The 14384-nt window shown below is 44.1% G+C and overlaps 1 protein-coding gene across 1 annotated transcript in view; it reads left to right on the forward strand.

Moving 5' to 3' along the window:
* Positions 1-674: 674 nt before the first annotated feature.
* The window catches only part of LOC115106770 (fibroblast growth factor 12-like), a 125310-nt gene continuing 111600 nt past the window's right edge, over positions 675-14384 (forward strand). Inside the window, exons 1-2 of the mRNA XM_029629837.2 lie at positions 675-763; positions 931-1085. Of these exons, the coding sequence (XP_029485697.1) occupies positions 1046-1085 (40 nt within the window). The 5' untranslated portion in view covers positions 675-763; positions 931-1045. The remainder of the gene's footprint in view (positions 764-930; positions 1086-14384) is intronic.

Raw genomic sequence — 14384 nt, forward strand, 5'->3', positions numbered from 1 at the left:
CCTGCAAACAGGTTTAAATTCCTCCAGCCTACACCTGCACCCATTTGAGTCATCACTTGAGACTATATCTGGAAAAGAACAGGACTTGTAGTTTAGTGTGTATCTTCAGCCTCGACAGCAGAAATCTTAGGCCTATATAAATGGGATCAAATGGACTTCTGAGCTCAGCTAAATTATGTGAGAACCAAACGTCTGAGTGTTTTGAACACAAATGAGTCAATGTAAAAATCGCAAAGAGTAGGCTATGACAAGGAAAATGTTATTCGGGGGAATCTGATAATGTGATAGTCAACGCTGCCAAGAGTGTGCAAAGATGTCATCATGGCAAAGGGTGGCAATTTGAAGAATCTCAAATATAAAATATATTTTGATTTGTTTAACACTTTTTTGGTTACTACATGATTCCATGTGTGTTATTTTAAAGTTTTGGTTTTCACTATTATTCTACAATGTAGGAAATAGTAAAAAATACATAAAAACCCTTGAATGAGTAGGTGTTCTAAAACTTTTGTAAAAGAGCAAAAAGCTTTATTTGATGACTATAAAAATATATATCAGGTAGTGCACAATAACAGGTGTTTGTTGTCGGATGCACAAATTCGATAGTGGAAGTGACTCTCCACTGTCTAACATGTCACCTTAAAACTCCAGCAGGGGAGTCTGTCGTGACGTCACTTCTGTATTTCATAGGAGCCCGAGCTGCAGCATAGACTTCACCACCAAGGCGAGAGGACAGCTCCCGATAAACAGCGCGCGGACACTGGTAGGCTTAAATGCACACGCGTGGACAGACACAGCGTTCAATTTGCTTGGTCGGAAATCACCCCAAAATATCCGAGTTAGCCATTTTGCCCTACACAATATCGACTCACGGACAGTCCGGCCATTGATAAACCAGCTGTTCTCACTGGTCACGCTTGTTGATTACAGAGGCAGACAAACCAGGGGGGAAGAAGAACCACATCCCGACCAGAACAGCTCTGACATCTCCCAGAAACGAAGCGTCTCTAACTTCCCTCCCTGATCAACCTAATCACAACGGGAGATGGAGATCATTAAAGTAGACAAAGCAGACAAAGCACCCGGTAAGCAACTTCTTTACTTATTTAATAACAGACTGTGTAGGTGTGAAATTATCGCAGCGTGTGTGTGCTGTGTGTTCTGTATATTGAATCAGTGGGTCTGGTGGCGTGTCGGCGGGGGTGCGTGGCCCACGCCTCTGTATAAGTAGACTGCGGTACTTGGTGCTCGTCTACACACTTGACAGGCGCCTTGCCGCTTAGCCTACATGAAAATGGCAGTGGTGGATTTATAAGGTGTGGTTTATTTGGCTACGAACATCTGTGTCTGTCTCCTGCTGCCTCGGGCGTAGAGTATCCGTAGCCTACTACGAGTTGCCCTTGTAGGCTACGTCGTTGCTTTTGTTTTCGGTGAATGGCTGACAGAACCCTGATGCAGCAAATTTACGCAGGTTAGCGTTTTTTGTAATGAATCTTGTTCTGGAGGCAGCTCTACGGAGCTGTCAGCTGGCACAGACACAGCCATAACATCGGATTTGAAACCTAACGCTAACCTTAACCACAATGCTAAATTTAATGCCTAACCCTAGTATTAAATTAAGACCAAAGCTATTTTTATTTTCGAGTATTTAATAAAGCCAATTTTGATTTTCCAATCTAGCAGAAATCACTTAGTTCTGCCTGCAGGGCAAGATTCTTGACAATAAACGTCAACCTGCCAAATGTACAGCTGCGTAGGGTTTCTGGAGGAGGGGAAGGGTGGGTTCTCTCAATTCTCTGGCTATGGGCAAGGCTGAAGGCCCACACGCATTATCTTTACACATGTAGCAGCCTGTGTTCTAGCCTACTTTGACACATATATATATGTGTGTGTGTGTGTGTCCGATGCCCCATACACATAGATGGAAGGTTACCTGAAAATTCTAATGGGACACCTATAGATGTTATATATATGTTGATACTTATATATATATATATATGTGTCCCATTAGAATTTTCAGGTAACCTTCCTTCTATGTGTATGGGGCATCGGACACACGCACACACACAAATAGACAACATCATGAATTGGCTATTGACAGATAACATGTGCCATGGCCCGTGAAGTACATGTATTTAATAGTTAGATGAAAATCAGGCTGGTTTCGGCATTCTTTGACTGAACCAAATTTAAATTGAATATAAAAGACAGGCCAACTGTAATGGCTTGCAAACCATTACAGACTACAAATGGAAGCACAGCCGAGAGATGCCCAGTGACATGAGCCACACAGATGAGCTAATTAACTTCTATGCTTGCTTCGAGGCAAGTAACAGTGAAACATTAATGAGAGCATCAGCTGTTCCGAACGACTGTGTGATCACGCTCTCCGCAGCCGATGTGAGTAAGACCTTTAAACAGGTCAACATTCACAAGGCCGCTGGGGCAGACGGATTACCAGAACGTGTACTCCGAGTGTAACCCTCTCACCAGGCTCGAATTTGACTCACGATATTACCTTACGCAGAATATCTCAGCCGCATGGGATATTAGGTGAGAAGGACATCTCCAATAAGAATCCCTATTGTAAACTATCTAGGATGATGACAACTAGGGGGTTAACTTCAGATAGAATGATTATAGATTTTTGTTATTGTATAAGGATATTTTTTCCCATGCATTAAATGAAATTGAAACAGTAAATGACTCTACCAAGTCAACAAACATAAGGTTCAAGATTTGTTTTATTACATTTTCAATGCACCACATCAAAATAAATACAAATAATAAACCCCAATGAGTCATGCACAACCCATGTCCAAATTAGTTAAATCTAGCTTAATCCGTTGGCTGGCGTTGGAGAAGAAAAAAATGACGACACACAAAGTCAAGCAATTCTCTCTTGGTGTCACACGATGCTAGGCTAAACTCGAGGCTGTCAAATACCTCCTCGATGAGACGGTAGCTTCAGTCTTTACTAAGTCTTTAACAAAATGATAATAACTCATAAAATAAAATCGGTATTTCCCTTCAAAACTCGGTATGTATGGGTTTTGTTCTATTTTTATTGTCTTCTTGTTACGTGGAGCAGCACAGGGAACCCAAGAGCAGACTCAGACGAGGAAACAGAGATGAATGAACCAAGGTATTTATTGTAACACAGGGAGATATGGAGTGCAGATCCGGTGAAGCTTGGATGAGTTGTAGGAAACCAGATATGGAGGCTGAAGTTGGAGTGTGCAGGGTTGGGGCAGGGTAAACAGGTCTGGAGGGGAATCCAAGAGAATGGTGGTGTGGTGAGTTCAGTACAGGGTAGCAGGGTGGTAAGATGTGGACCAGGAGACAGGACCGGAGTCAGGGCAGCAAAATGAGCAGAGACTACATTCTGGCAGAGTGGAAGTGGCAGAACTGAGTATTTGTAGAGGTCTTGATAATGGAATGAATTGCAGCTGGTAGGGATCTGCTCTGACTCCAGTACACCTGTCTCCAACCACACAATCACACAGAAACAGAAAGGAAAGGAAAGGGAAGGGGAACGAGAGATAGTGTACTGTGGGAATGGCTGCAGGTCAAGCATGCACCAGATGACCACCAGGGGGCGTGGCAGGAGCAGATGTGACACTTTTATAATTTTTCTTCACCAACAGTCATAATGTAATGTCCATCCTTTTCTCAATGTCTCTCTCCCTCTTTTTTTCCCAGGCCTTCCGTTAACCAGGTCAACTCCCATTGGCCACAGCTTAACTAGCGACCTTATTGGTCAAAACTTAAACTTTAAAAGTAAACCAACCTATTCACTTAAATATTCCGAATTAATTATAACAAATAAACTCAATACTTGGTTCTACCAAGGGTATTACATAAGCATGCGCTGACCAACTGGCAAGTGTCTTCACTGACATTTTCAAACTCTCCCTGTCTGAGTCTGTAATACTAACATGTTTCAAGCAGACCACCATAGTCCCTGTGCCCAAGAACACTAAGGTAACCTGCCTAAATGACTACCGACCTATAGCTCTCACGTCTGTAGTCATGAAATGCTTTGAAAGGCTGCTCATGGCTCACATCAACATCATTATCTCAGAAACCCTAGACCCACTCCATTTTGCATACTGCATGATCAGATCCACAGATGATGCAATCTCTATTGCACTCCACACTGCCCTTTCCCACCTGGACAAAAGGAACATCTATTTGAGAATGGGTTGCATCACTGCCTGGATGGCAACTACTCGGCCTCCGACCGCAAGGCACTACAGAGGGTGCTGCGTACAGCCCAGTACATAATCCGGGACAATCGTCCTGCCATCCAGGACCTCTATACCAACCAGTGTCAGAGGAAGGCCCTAAAATTGTCAAAGACTCCAGCCACCCTAGTCATAGACTGTTCTCGCTGCTACTGCATGGCAACTGGTACCGGCGTACCAGGTCTAGGTCCAATAGGCTTCTAAACAGCTTTTACCCCCACGCCATAAGACTCCTGAACAGCTAATCACATGGCTACCCAGACTATTTGCATTGCCCCCCTCCCTTCTACGCTGCTGCTGCTCTCTGTTATTATCTATACATAGTCTCTTTAATAACTCTACCTACATGTACATTTTACCTCGACACCGGTGCCCCCGCACATTAACTTTGTACCGGTACCCCCTGTATATATAGCCCAGCTATTGTTATTTACTGCTGCTCTTTAATTATTTGTTATTCTTGACTCTTATTTTTTTTGTTGGTATTTTCTTAAAACTGCATTGTTGGTCAAGGGCTTGTAAGTAAGCATTTCACACGTTCTATTCGGTGCATGTGACAAATAAAATGTGATTTGAAATGGCACCATATTCCCTATGGAACTAGCACACTACCTTTGACAAGGCCCATTGGTAGTGCAGTATATAACTAATAGAGTGCTATTTTGGAAGCATACATGGACACGTGGTGAATTAAACCCTTTCTAACATGCTGTTTCATTTTAGAAATGTTTTAATAATTTAGCAGATGCTCTTATCCAGAGTAACTTACAGGAGCAATTAGGGTTAAGTGCCCTGCTCAAGGGCATATCGACAGATTTGTCACCTAGTCAGCACAGGGATTTGAACCAGACCTTTTGGTTACTTGCCCAAAAGTCTTCAACACTAGGCTACCTGCCATTTCAGACAAGGAACTGCCCCATTCTCTTTTTTAATTGAATTTCATATTGTGATTAAATTGGAAATCTTGGCTATGACTTTGTCAGTACTTGATTGCATTATAAGATGTGCTAAATGCCAAATGCTTCTGTACACAGCTTTGCAAAAATAACTTGAATATAGACGAGGCATGGGCAATTTCAGGTGTTTGTGTGTAAGTATTTTAAACAGACAGCTCCGTACATTCAGCTTGTCAACACCTCTTACAAAAACAAGTAGGGAGGAAGTCAATCTCTCTTCCACTTTGAGCCATGAGAGATTGACATGCATGTCATTAAGGTTAGCTCTCTGTGTACTTTTAAGGGCCAGCAGTGAGCCAACTGCAATCTTCCTAAGTCCCTCTTTGTGGCACCGGACCACATTACTGAACAGTAGTCTAGAAGCGACAAAACTAGGACCTGTAGGACCTGCCTTGTTGATGGTGTTGTTAATTAAGAAGGCAGAGCAACGCTTTATTATGAATATACTTCTCCCCATCGTAGCTACTGTTGTATCAATATGTTTTAACCATGGCAGTTTCAAATCCAGAGTTACTCCAGGCAGTTTAGTCACCTCAACTTGCTAAATTTCCACATTATTCATTACAATATTTAGTCGAGGTTTAGGGTTTAGTGAATGATTTGTCCCAAATATAATGCTATTAGTTTTGGAAATATTTAGGACTAACTTATTCCTTGCTACCCATTCTTAAACTAACTGCAGCTTTTTGTTAAGTGTTGCAGTCATTTCAGTTGCTGTACTAGCTGACGTGTATAGTGTTGATTCATCCGCATACATAGACACACTGACCTCTCTGACACCCCTCTCTCTCTCTCTCCACCAGCTTGCCGGCTAGCTAAGAGGCCAGGAAAAGCCAGACACACACAGTCAAACAAGGTGCTGGGTTACACAATCAATGTCTGTCTGTTACATTGCCCAGATGTAGTGGAGAAAAAAATCCAAACAAACTTGGTTGCCAAAGGTGGGAAGTCCCCAGGCCCCCAAAGCAGAGTAGTGTTGTGGCTGCTTTGTCAAAGATTTTCAGCTGAATATTAGACCGACGTTATGTTTTTTTCCCTTTCCTTCAACTCCTCTACCACCCTGTCTTGGGAGGGACACTTTATTATTCATCAGGCCTGGGTTTACATAGTATGAGTAAAAGCTCAATCATGCAAAGCTTAAGTATTTTAAAGATACTGTTGGAGACCAGGGGCTCTATTTTTGGTTGGCGTTAGAGACGCTAGTGTCAAACACACGTTAGTTTGCAATTTCGTATTGTAAAAACTGGCGCAATGGCGTTTTCCAGCCCTAATGCCATGTTCTGCAATTTACCTGTCTTATATCAGCTCACTTGTGCACAGATGGGCCGGGTGGAAATATTTGAGGTGTGTCCTTATCCAGAGCGACTTACAAATTGGTGCGTTCACCTTAAGACATCCAGTGGAACAGCCACTTTACAATAGTGCATCTAAATCTTTTAAGGGGGGTGAGAAGGATTACTTTATCCTATCCTAGGTATTCCTGAAAGAGGTGGGGTTTCAGGTGTCTCCGGAAGGTGGTGATTGACTCCGCTGTCCTGGCGTCGTGAGGGAGTTTGTTCCACCATTGGGGGGCCAGAGCAGCGAACAGTTTTGACTGGGCTGCGCGGGAACTGTACTTCCTCAGTGGTAGGGAGGCGAGCAGGCCAGAGGTGGATGAACGCAGTGCCCTTGTTTGGGTGTAGGGCCTGATCAGAGCCTGGAGGTACTGAGGTGCCGTTCCCCTCACAGCTCCGTAGGCAAGCACCATGGTCTTGTAGCGGATGCGAGCTTCAACTGGAAGCCAGTGGAGAGAGCGGAGGAGCGGGGTGACGTGAGAGAACTTGGGAAGGTTGAACACCAGACGGGCTGCGGCGTTCTGGATGAGTTGTAGGGGTTTAATGGCACAGGCAGGAGCCCAGCCAACAGCGAGTTGCAGTAATCCAGACGGGAGATGACAAGTGCCTGGATTAGGACCTGCGCTGCTTCCTGTGTGAGGCAGGGTCGTACTCTGCGGATGTTGTAGAGCATGAACCTACAAGAACGGGCCACCGCCTTGATGTTAGTTGAGAACGACAGGGTGTTGTCCAGGATCACGCTAAGGTTCTTAGCGCTCTGGGAGGAGGACACAATGGAGTTGTCAACCGTGATGGCGAGATCATGGAATGGGCAGTCCTTCCCGGGAGGAAGAGCAGCTCCGTCTTGCCGAGGTTCAGCTTGAGGTGGTGATCCGTCATCCACACTGATATGTCTGCCAGACATGCAGAGATGCGATTCGCCACCTGGTCATCAGAAGGGGGAAAGGAGAAGATTAATTGTGTGTCGTCTGCATAGCAATGATAGGAGAGACCATGTGAGGTTATGACAGAGCCAAGTGACTTGGTGTATAGCGAGAATAGGAGAGGGCCTAGAACAGAGCCCTGGGGGACGCCAGTGGTGAGAGCGCGTGGTGAGGAGACAGATTCTCGCCACGCCACCTGGTAGGAGCGACCTGTCAGGTAGGACGCAATCAAGCGTGGGCCGCGCCGGAGATGCCCAACTCGGAGAGGGTGGAGAGGAGGATCTGATGGTTCACAGTATCGAAGGCAGCCGATAGGTCTAGAAGGATGAGAGCAGAGGAGAGAGTTAGCAGCTTTAGCAGTGCGGAGGGCCTCCGTGATACAGAGAAGAGCAGTCTCAGTTGAATGACTAGTCTTGAAACCTGACTGATTTGGATCAAGAAGGTCATTCTGAGAGAGATAGCGGGAGAGCTGGCCAAGGACGGCACGTTCAAGAGTTTTGGAGAGAAAAGAAAGAAGGGATACTGGTCTGTAGTTGTTGACATCGGAGGGATCGAGTGTAGGTTTTTTCAGAAGGGTGCAACTCTCGCTCTCTTGAAGACAGAAGGGACGTAGCCAGCGGTCAGGGATGAGTTGATGAGCGAGGTGAGGTAAGGGAGAAGGTCTCCGGAAATGGTCTGGAGAAGAGAGGAGGGAATAGGGTCAAGCGGGCAGGTTGTTGGGCGGCCGGCCGTCACAAGACGCGAGATTTCATCTGGAGAGAGAGGGGAGAAAGAGGTCAGAGCACAGGGTAGGGCAGTGTGAGCAGAACCAGCGGTGTCGTTTGACTTAGCAAACGAGGATCGGATGTCGTCGACCTTCTTTTCAAAATGGTTGACGAAGTCATCTGCAGAGAGGAGGAGGAGGGGGGAGGAGGATTCAGGAGGGAGGAGAAGGTGGCAAAGAGCTTCCTAGGGTTAGAGGCAGATGCTTGGAATTTAGAGTGGTAGAAAGTGGCTTTAGCAGCAGAGACAGAAGAGGAAAATGTAGAGAGGAGGGAGTGAAAGGATGCCAGGTCCGCAGGGAGGCGAGTTTTCCTCCATTTCCGCTCGGCTGCCCGGAGCCCTGTTCTGTGAGCTCGCAATGAGTCGTCGAGCCACGGAGCAGGAGGGGAGGACCGAGCCGGCCTGGAGGATAGGGGACATAGAGAATCAAGGGATGCAGAAAGGGAGGAGAGGAGGGTTGAGGAGGCAGAATCAGGAGATAGGTTGGAGAAGGTTTGAGCAGAGGGAAGAGATGATAGGATGGAAGAGGAGAGAGTAGCGGGGGAGAGAGAGCGAAGATTGGGACGGCGCGATACCATCCGAGTAGGGGCAGTGTGGGAAGTGTTGGATGAGAGCGAGAGGGAAAAGGATACAAGGTAGTGGTCGGAGACTTGGAGGGGAGTTGCAGTGAGGTTAGTGGAAGAACAGCATCTAGTAAAGATGAGGTCGAGCGTATTGCCTGCCTTGTGAGTAGAGGGGGAAGGTGAGAGGGTGAGGTCAAAAGAGGAGAGGAGTGGAAAGAAGGAGGCAGAGAGGAATGAGTCAAAGGTAGACATGGGTAGGTTAAAGTCGCCCAGAACTGTGAGAGGTGAGCCGCCGTCAGGAAAGGAGCTTATCAAGGCATCAAGCTCATTGATGAACTCTCCGAGGGAACCTGGAGGGCGATAAATGATAAGGATGTTAAGCTTGAAAGGGCTGGTAACTGTGACAGCATGGAATTCAAAGGAGGCGATAGACAGATGGGTAAGGGGAGAAAGAGAGAATGACCACTTGGGAGAGATGAGGATCCCGGTGCCACCACCCCGCTGACCAGAAGCTCTCGGGGTGTGCGAGAACACGTGGGCGGACGAAGAGAGAGCAGTAGGAGTAGCAGTGTTATCTGTGGTGATCCATGTTTCCGTCAGTGCCAAGAAGTCGAGGGACTGGAGGGAGGCATAGGCTGAGATGAACTCTGCCTTGTTGGCCGCAGATCGGCAGTTCCAGAGGCTACCGGAGACCTGGAACTCCACGTGGGTCGTGCGCGCTGGGACCACCAGATTAGAGTGGCGCGGCCACGCGGTGTGGAGCGTTTGTATGGTCTGTGCAGAGAGGAGAGAACAGGGATAGACAGACACATAGTTGACAGGCTACAGAAGAGGCTACGCTAATGCAAAGGAGATTGGAATGACAAGTGGACTACACGTCTCGAATGTTCAGAAAGTTAAGCTTACGTAGCAGGAATCTTATTGACTAAAATAATTCAAATGATACAGTACTGCTGAAGTAGGCTAGCTGGCAGTGGCTGCGTTGTTGTTGTTCTATCTCTCTATAGTGCTGTTTCTTGTATTATGGTCTCTTGTTTCTTTAGAGGTTTCACTTTGTTGTCCTTTTTCTTTTCCTTTTTCTTCTGTCCTTATTTTGTCTTCCTTTCTTCTGTTAACTAGATATTTTTTGTTGTTATTATTTGTAAGCTAGCTAGCTTCTTCCAGGAGAGTCCCTAGCAACTGCTTAGCAACAAGTAAACAATTCAGCTAGCAATTCAGCTAGCTAAGATAACTGTACAATTTTATGAAAAATAGTTACTTCTTCAAAAGCCTGTCTTTTTGGTTTGTTCCTTGTTTTGTCTTCTATTGAGTCTGGCAGTTTTCTCTTGATTTTTTCGATGTACTTCACTCTAAAAAACCATTTAAATCTCAATATATACAGGAGCTCATTTTTCAGCAGCTGCTCAATTTAGAACTCCGGAACAACATAAACACATTTAGTATCTCCTGGTTTCCACGCATAACCTACGAGCCACTGATGCAGACCTTTGGAACATCTACATTTTAAAAAGTCTAATAAATCCATTATTTATTTTATACACGTCTAAAGAAAATGTAGTCTGTTTCAGAAGAACAGAATAGCATACTCTGAGTTTGGCCAATGCCGTATGGCTGTGTTCAAATAGTTCAATTAGCAGACAAAATTTGCTTATAATTCCGTGGCATTATTTAATGTTATTTTATAGTATGAAGAATACAATTGAACATGTCTGAATAAAATAGAAAATATCCTTTCTCCAAATGATTTGAGTGAGTGTGCACATTAAGCTATTCTGTGTTGAGCGGTTAACAAAGAAACAGGTACTCCTATATGTTTAATTTAGAGTTATTTATGTAACTTTAGTTGTGATACAAGTGTTGGGCTATATGTTGTGATTTTAAATACATTCTAAGCCTGCATGATGTGACTCTAATGATGATTTGAAAAGCTCTGCTTTGTTTTTTGAGCAGGCTGTACATACTTTATCAGTCTCATTCACAATTTGACAAGCACTTGATAATGCCTCAAATTTCATTCCCTTTGCGTGGCCATAATGCACCCTCAAAAAATCCTTCGACCTCATGGCTTGTTTTTTCCTTTGACATGCACAGTCAACTGTGAGTACTTATATAGACAGGTGTATGCCTTTCCAAATCATGTCATATCAATTGAATTTACCACAGGTGGACTCCAATGAAGTTGTAGAAACATCTCAAGGATTATCAATGGAAACAGGGTGCACTTGAGCTCAAAATCGAGTCTCATAGCAAAGTTTCTGAATACTTAGGTAAATAAGGTATTTCTGGTGTTTATTTGTAATAAATTATAAATTTTCATTATGAGGTATTGTGTGTAGATTGCTGAGGATTTAAATTTTTTTAAACATTTTAGAATAAGGTCTGTCATGTTACAAAATGTTGAATGAATCAAGAGGTCTGAATACCTTCCAAAGGCACTGTATAACGGACTAACATTGGAGTTGATTCCAAAGGAGATACATAAAAGACCTTAAACTGCGCAAGTTCTGATTGGCCATTTCTTCACAATAGGCCCACAAAGAGGTAGACAGATTGGAGTGGATGATGGGCAAGGCCCATCTTGTCATGCTTGCTTCTGTGACACCTCAGACTGGGTGATGCTTTCAATCCTTGGCCACAGAACAGAGGGTGAATGTTGAATTCTTCCATAGACCATACCACAAACACTCTCTCTCACTCTCGTAAAGCACACAAGCACTCTCCCCCACTTCTCTCTATACCCCCTCTCACTGAAACGTCCTCACTGTCAAAAGTGTTTATTTTCAGCAAACTGAATTAACATGTGTAAATATTTGTATGAACACAACAATATTCAACAACCGACATGTAACTAACAGATATTGAATAATGGGTCCCTGAACAAAGGGGGAGTCAAAATCAAAAGTAACAGTCAGTATCTGGTGTGGCCACCAGCTGCATTAAGTACTACAGTGCATCTTCTCCTCATGGACTGCACCAGATTTGACAGTTCTTTCTGTGAGATATTACCCCACTTGCAAGTTCCCGGATATTTCTGGGGGGAATGGCCCTAGCCCTCACCCTCCAGTCCAACAGGTCCCAGACGTGCTCAATGGGATTGAGATCCGGGCTTTTCGCTGGCCATGGCAGAATACTGACATTCCTGTCTTGCCAGAAATCACGCACAGAACGAGCAGTATGGCTGGTGACATTGTCATGCTGGAGGGTCATGTCAGGATGAGCTTGCAGGAAGGGTACCACATGAGGGAGGAGGATGTCTTCCCTGTAACACACAGCGTTGAGATTGCCTGCAATGACAACAATGATGCTGTGACCCACCCTTCCAGACCATGACGGACCCTCCACCTCCAAATTGATCCCGCTTCAGAGCCTCGGTGTAACGCTCATTCCTTCGACGATAAACGCGAATACGACTATCACCCCTGGTGAGACAAACATGCCACTCGTCAGTGAAGAGCACTTTTTGCCAGTCCTGTCTGGTCCAGCGAAGGTGGGTTTGTGTCCATTGTTGCCGGTGATGTCTGGTGAGGACCTGCCTTACAACAGGCCTACAAGCCCTCAGTCCAGCCTCTGTCCGCAATATGCTGAGAGTCTGAGCACTGATGGAGGGATATTGCATTCCTGGTGTAACTCGGGCAGTTGTTGTAGCCGTCCTGTACCTGTCCTGCAGATATCTAATGGGCTAGGACCCAGATCGCAGTTCCTATGTCTTCCACTAGATGTCAACAGTAGATGTACCGATTCTGTTGTCGTGTCTTTGGCATCATTAACCTTTCTAGCGCAGGCGTTCCGCTAGTGACCCACTTCGACAACATCTGGTGAAATTGCAGAGCGCCATATTCAAAATACAGAAATATTCATAATAAATATTCATAAAATTACAAGTTTTATACATTGGCTTAAAGATGAACTTCTTGTTAATCCAGCCGCTTTGTCAGATTTCAAAAAGGCTTTACTGCGAAAGCATACCATGCGACTATCTGAGGACAGCACGCCGCTTACAAAAGCTTACAATTTTTTTTCACGAAAGTCAGAAATAGCGATAAAATTAATAATTTACGTTTGAAGATCTTCATCTGGTTGCAGTCACAAGAGTCCCAGCTATACAATACATGTTAGGTTTTTTTCCCGATAAAGTTCCTCTTTATATCCCAAAACCTCAGTTTTGTTGGCACGTTTTGTTCAGTACTCCACTGGCTCAAAAGCGGTCAAAACATGCAGACGAATACATCCTGATAGTACTGGTAAAGTTTGTCGAAACATGTCAAACGATGTTTATAATTAATCCTAAGGTTGTCAATTGTCTAAATAATCGATAATATTTAAACTGGTCAATAGCGTATTCAATAGAAAGGAAAAACAACGAAGGGCGGGCACTCTGTCACTCGCGCAAACCAGCACTGCATGATTCTACAGTCCACTGACAAAGGTCTCATTCTTCTTCATTGTTCAGAAAACAAGCCTGAAACAATGTCTAAAGACTGTTGACATCTAGTGGAAGCCATAGGAACTGCAATCTGGGTCCTAACCCATTAGATACTCTATAGGCATTCAATTGAAAACTACCCACATCAAAAATCAGGTTTTCGCCTGCCATATCAGTTATGTTATACTCACAGACATTTTTTAACTTTAGAGTGTTTTCTATCCAAATCTACCAATTATATGCACATCCTAGTTTATGGGCCTGAGTAACAGGCAGTTTACTTTGGGCATGCTTCTCATCCAGACGTCGAAATACTGCCCCCAAGCCATAAGAAGTTTTAAAGTGAAGACTGTTATTTTATCAAATCATTTCTCTGTAATTCTTATTACATGATTAAACTAATCATGTAAATGTAATTAACTAGGAAGTTGGGGCACCAAGGAAAATCTTCAGATTACAAAGTTATAATTTTCCTAATGTAACATCTGATCAATTAGTCTTCTAATTAATTAATTATTATTTACCTCACGTTAGTCTTATTCCAAATGTCGTAAATAGTTTGGTTATTTGCACGAACCCAGCCTTTACTATGAATCATCCATACACCAATTGTCTTAATAATTTATTTACTTACTAAACAATCACATAAATGCATAAACAAACAGTAGATATGGTTCCAAGGAAATGATGGGGGAGGTTCACTAGTGGGCTAAGCCGATATGACTGCTTGGTGGATAAAGGGAAGTGGGTATGGACTGAGAAGGGCGCGAAAGACAAAAGAGTCACTACACAGTTGATAATTATATTAATTAAAATGCTAATCCTTTACACATGAATGCTCACTCATTCGGAAATAATTGCAATCAATATATATTTACGCTCAGTGTGTTGTCGTGATCTCTGTTGGAATCGTCTGTCTTTCTGTTGGAAAGTTCATCCAAGCGTCTCTCTCTGCTTCTCTGGAGTCTTTCGTGGTTGGAATGGATACTTCAGAGTACCATTCAGAAATGTTCTTATAGCATAGATGCTATAAGTGGTTGTCGGTCTTTGCGTATCAGGTTGACACAACTTCTAGCTGCAGACTAGTAATTAGTATTGAAGATTTGCTCTTATTCTGTCGGGATCGAGTTGAACCATTTCCACCCGTGTAGCCAAAGGTCCACGTGGTATGGTTAG

The sequence above is a fragment of the Oncorhynchus nerka genome, linkage group LG23, assembly GCF_034236695.1.
Source record: "Oncorhynchus nerka isolate Pitt River linkage group LG23, Oner_Uvic_2.0, whole genome shotgun sequence".
Lineage (NCBI taxonomy): Eukaryota > Metazoa > Chordata > Actinopteri > Salmoniformes > Salmonidae > Oncorhynchus > Oncorhynchus nerka.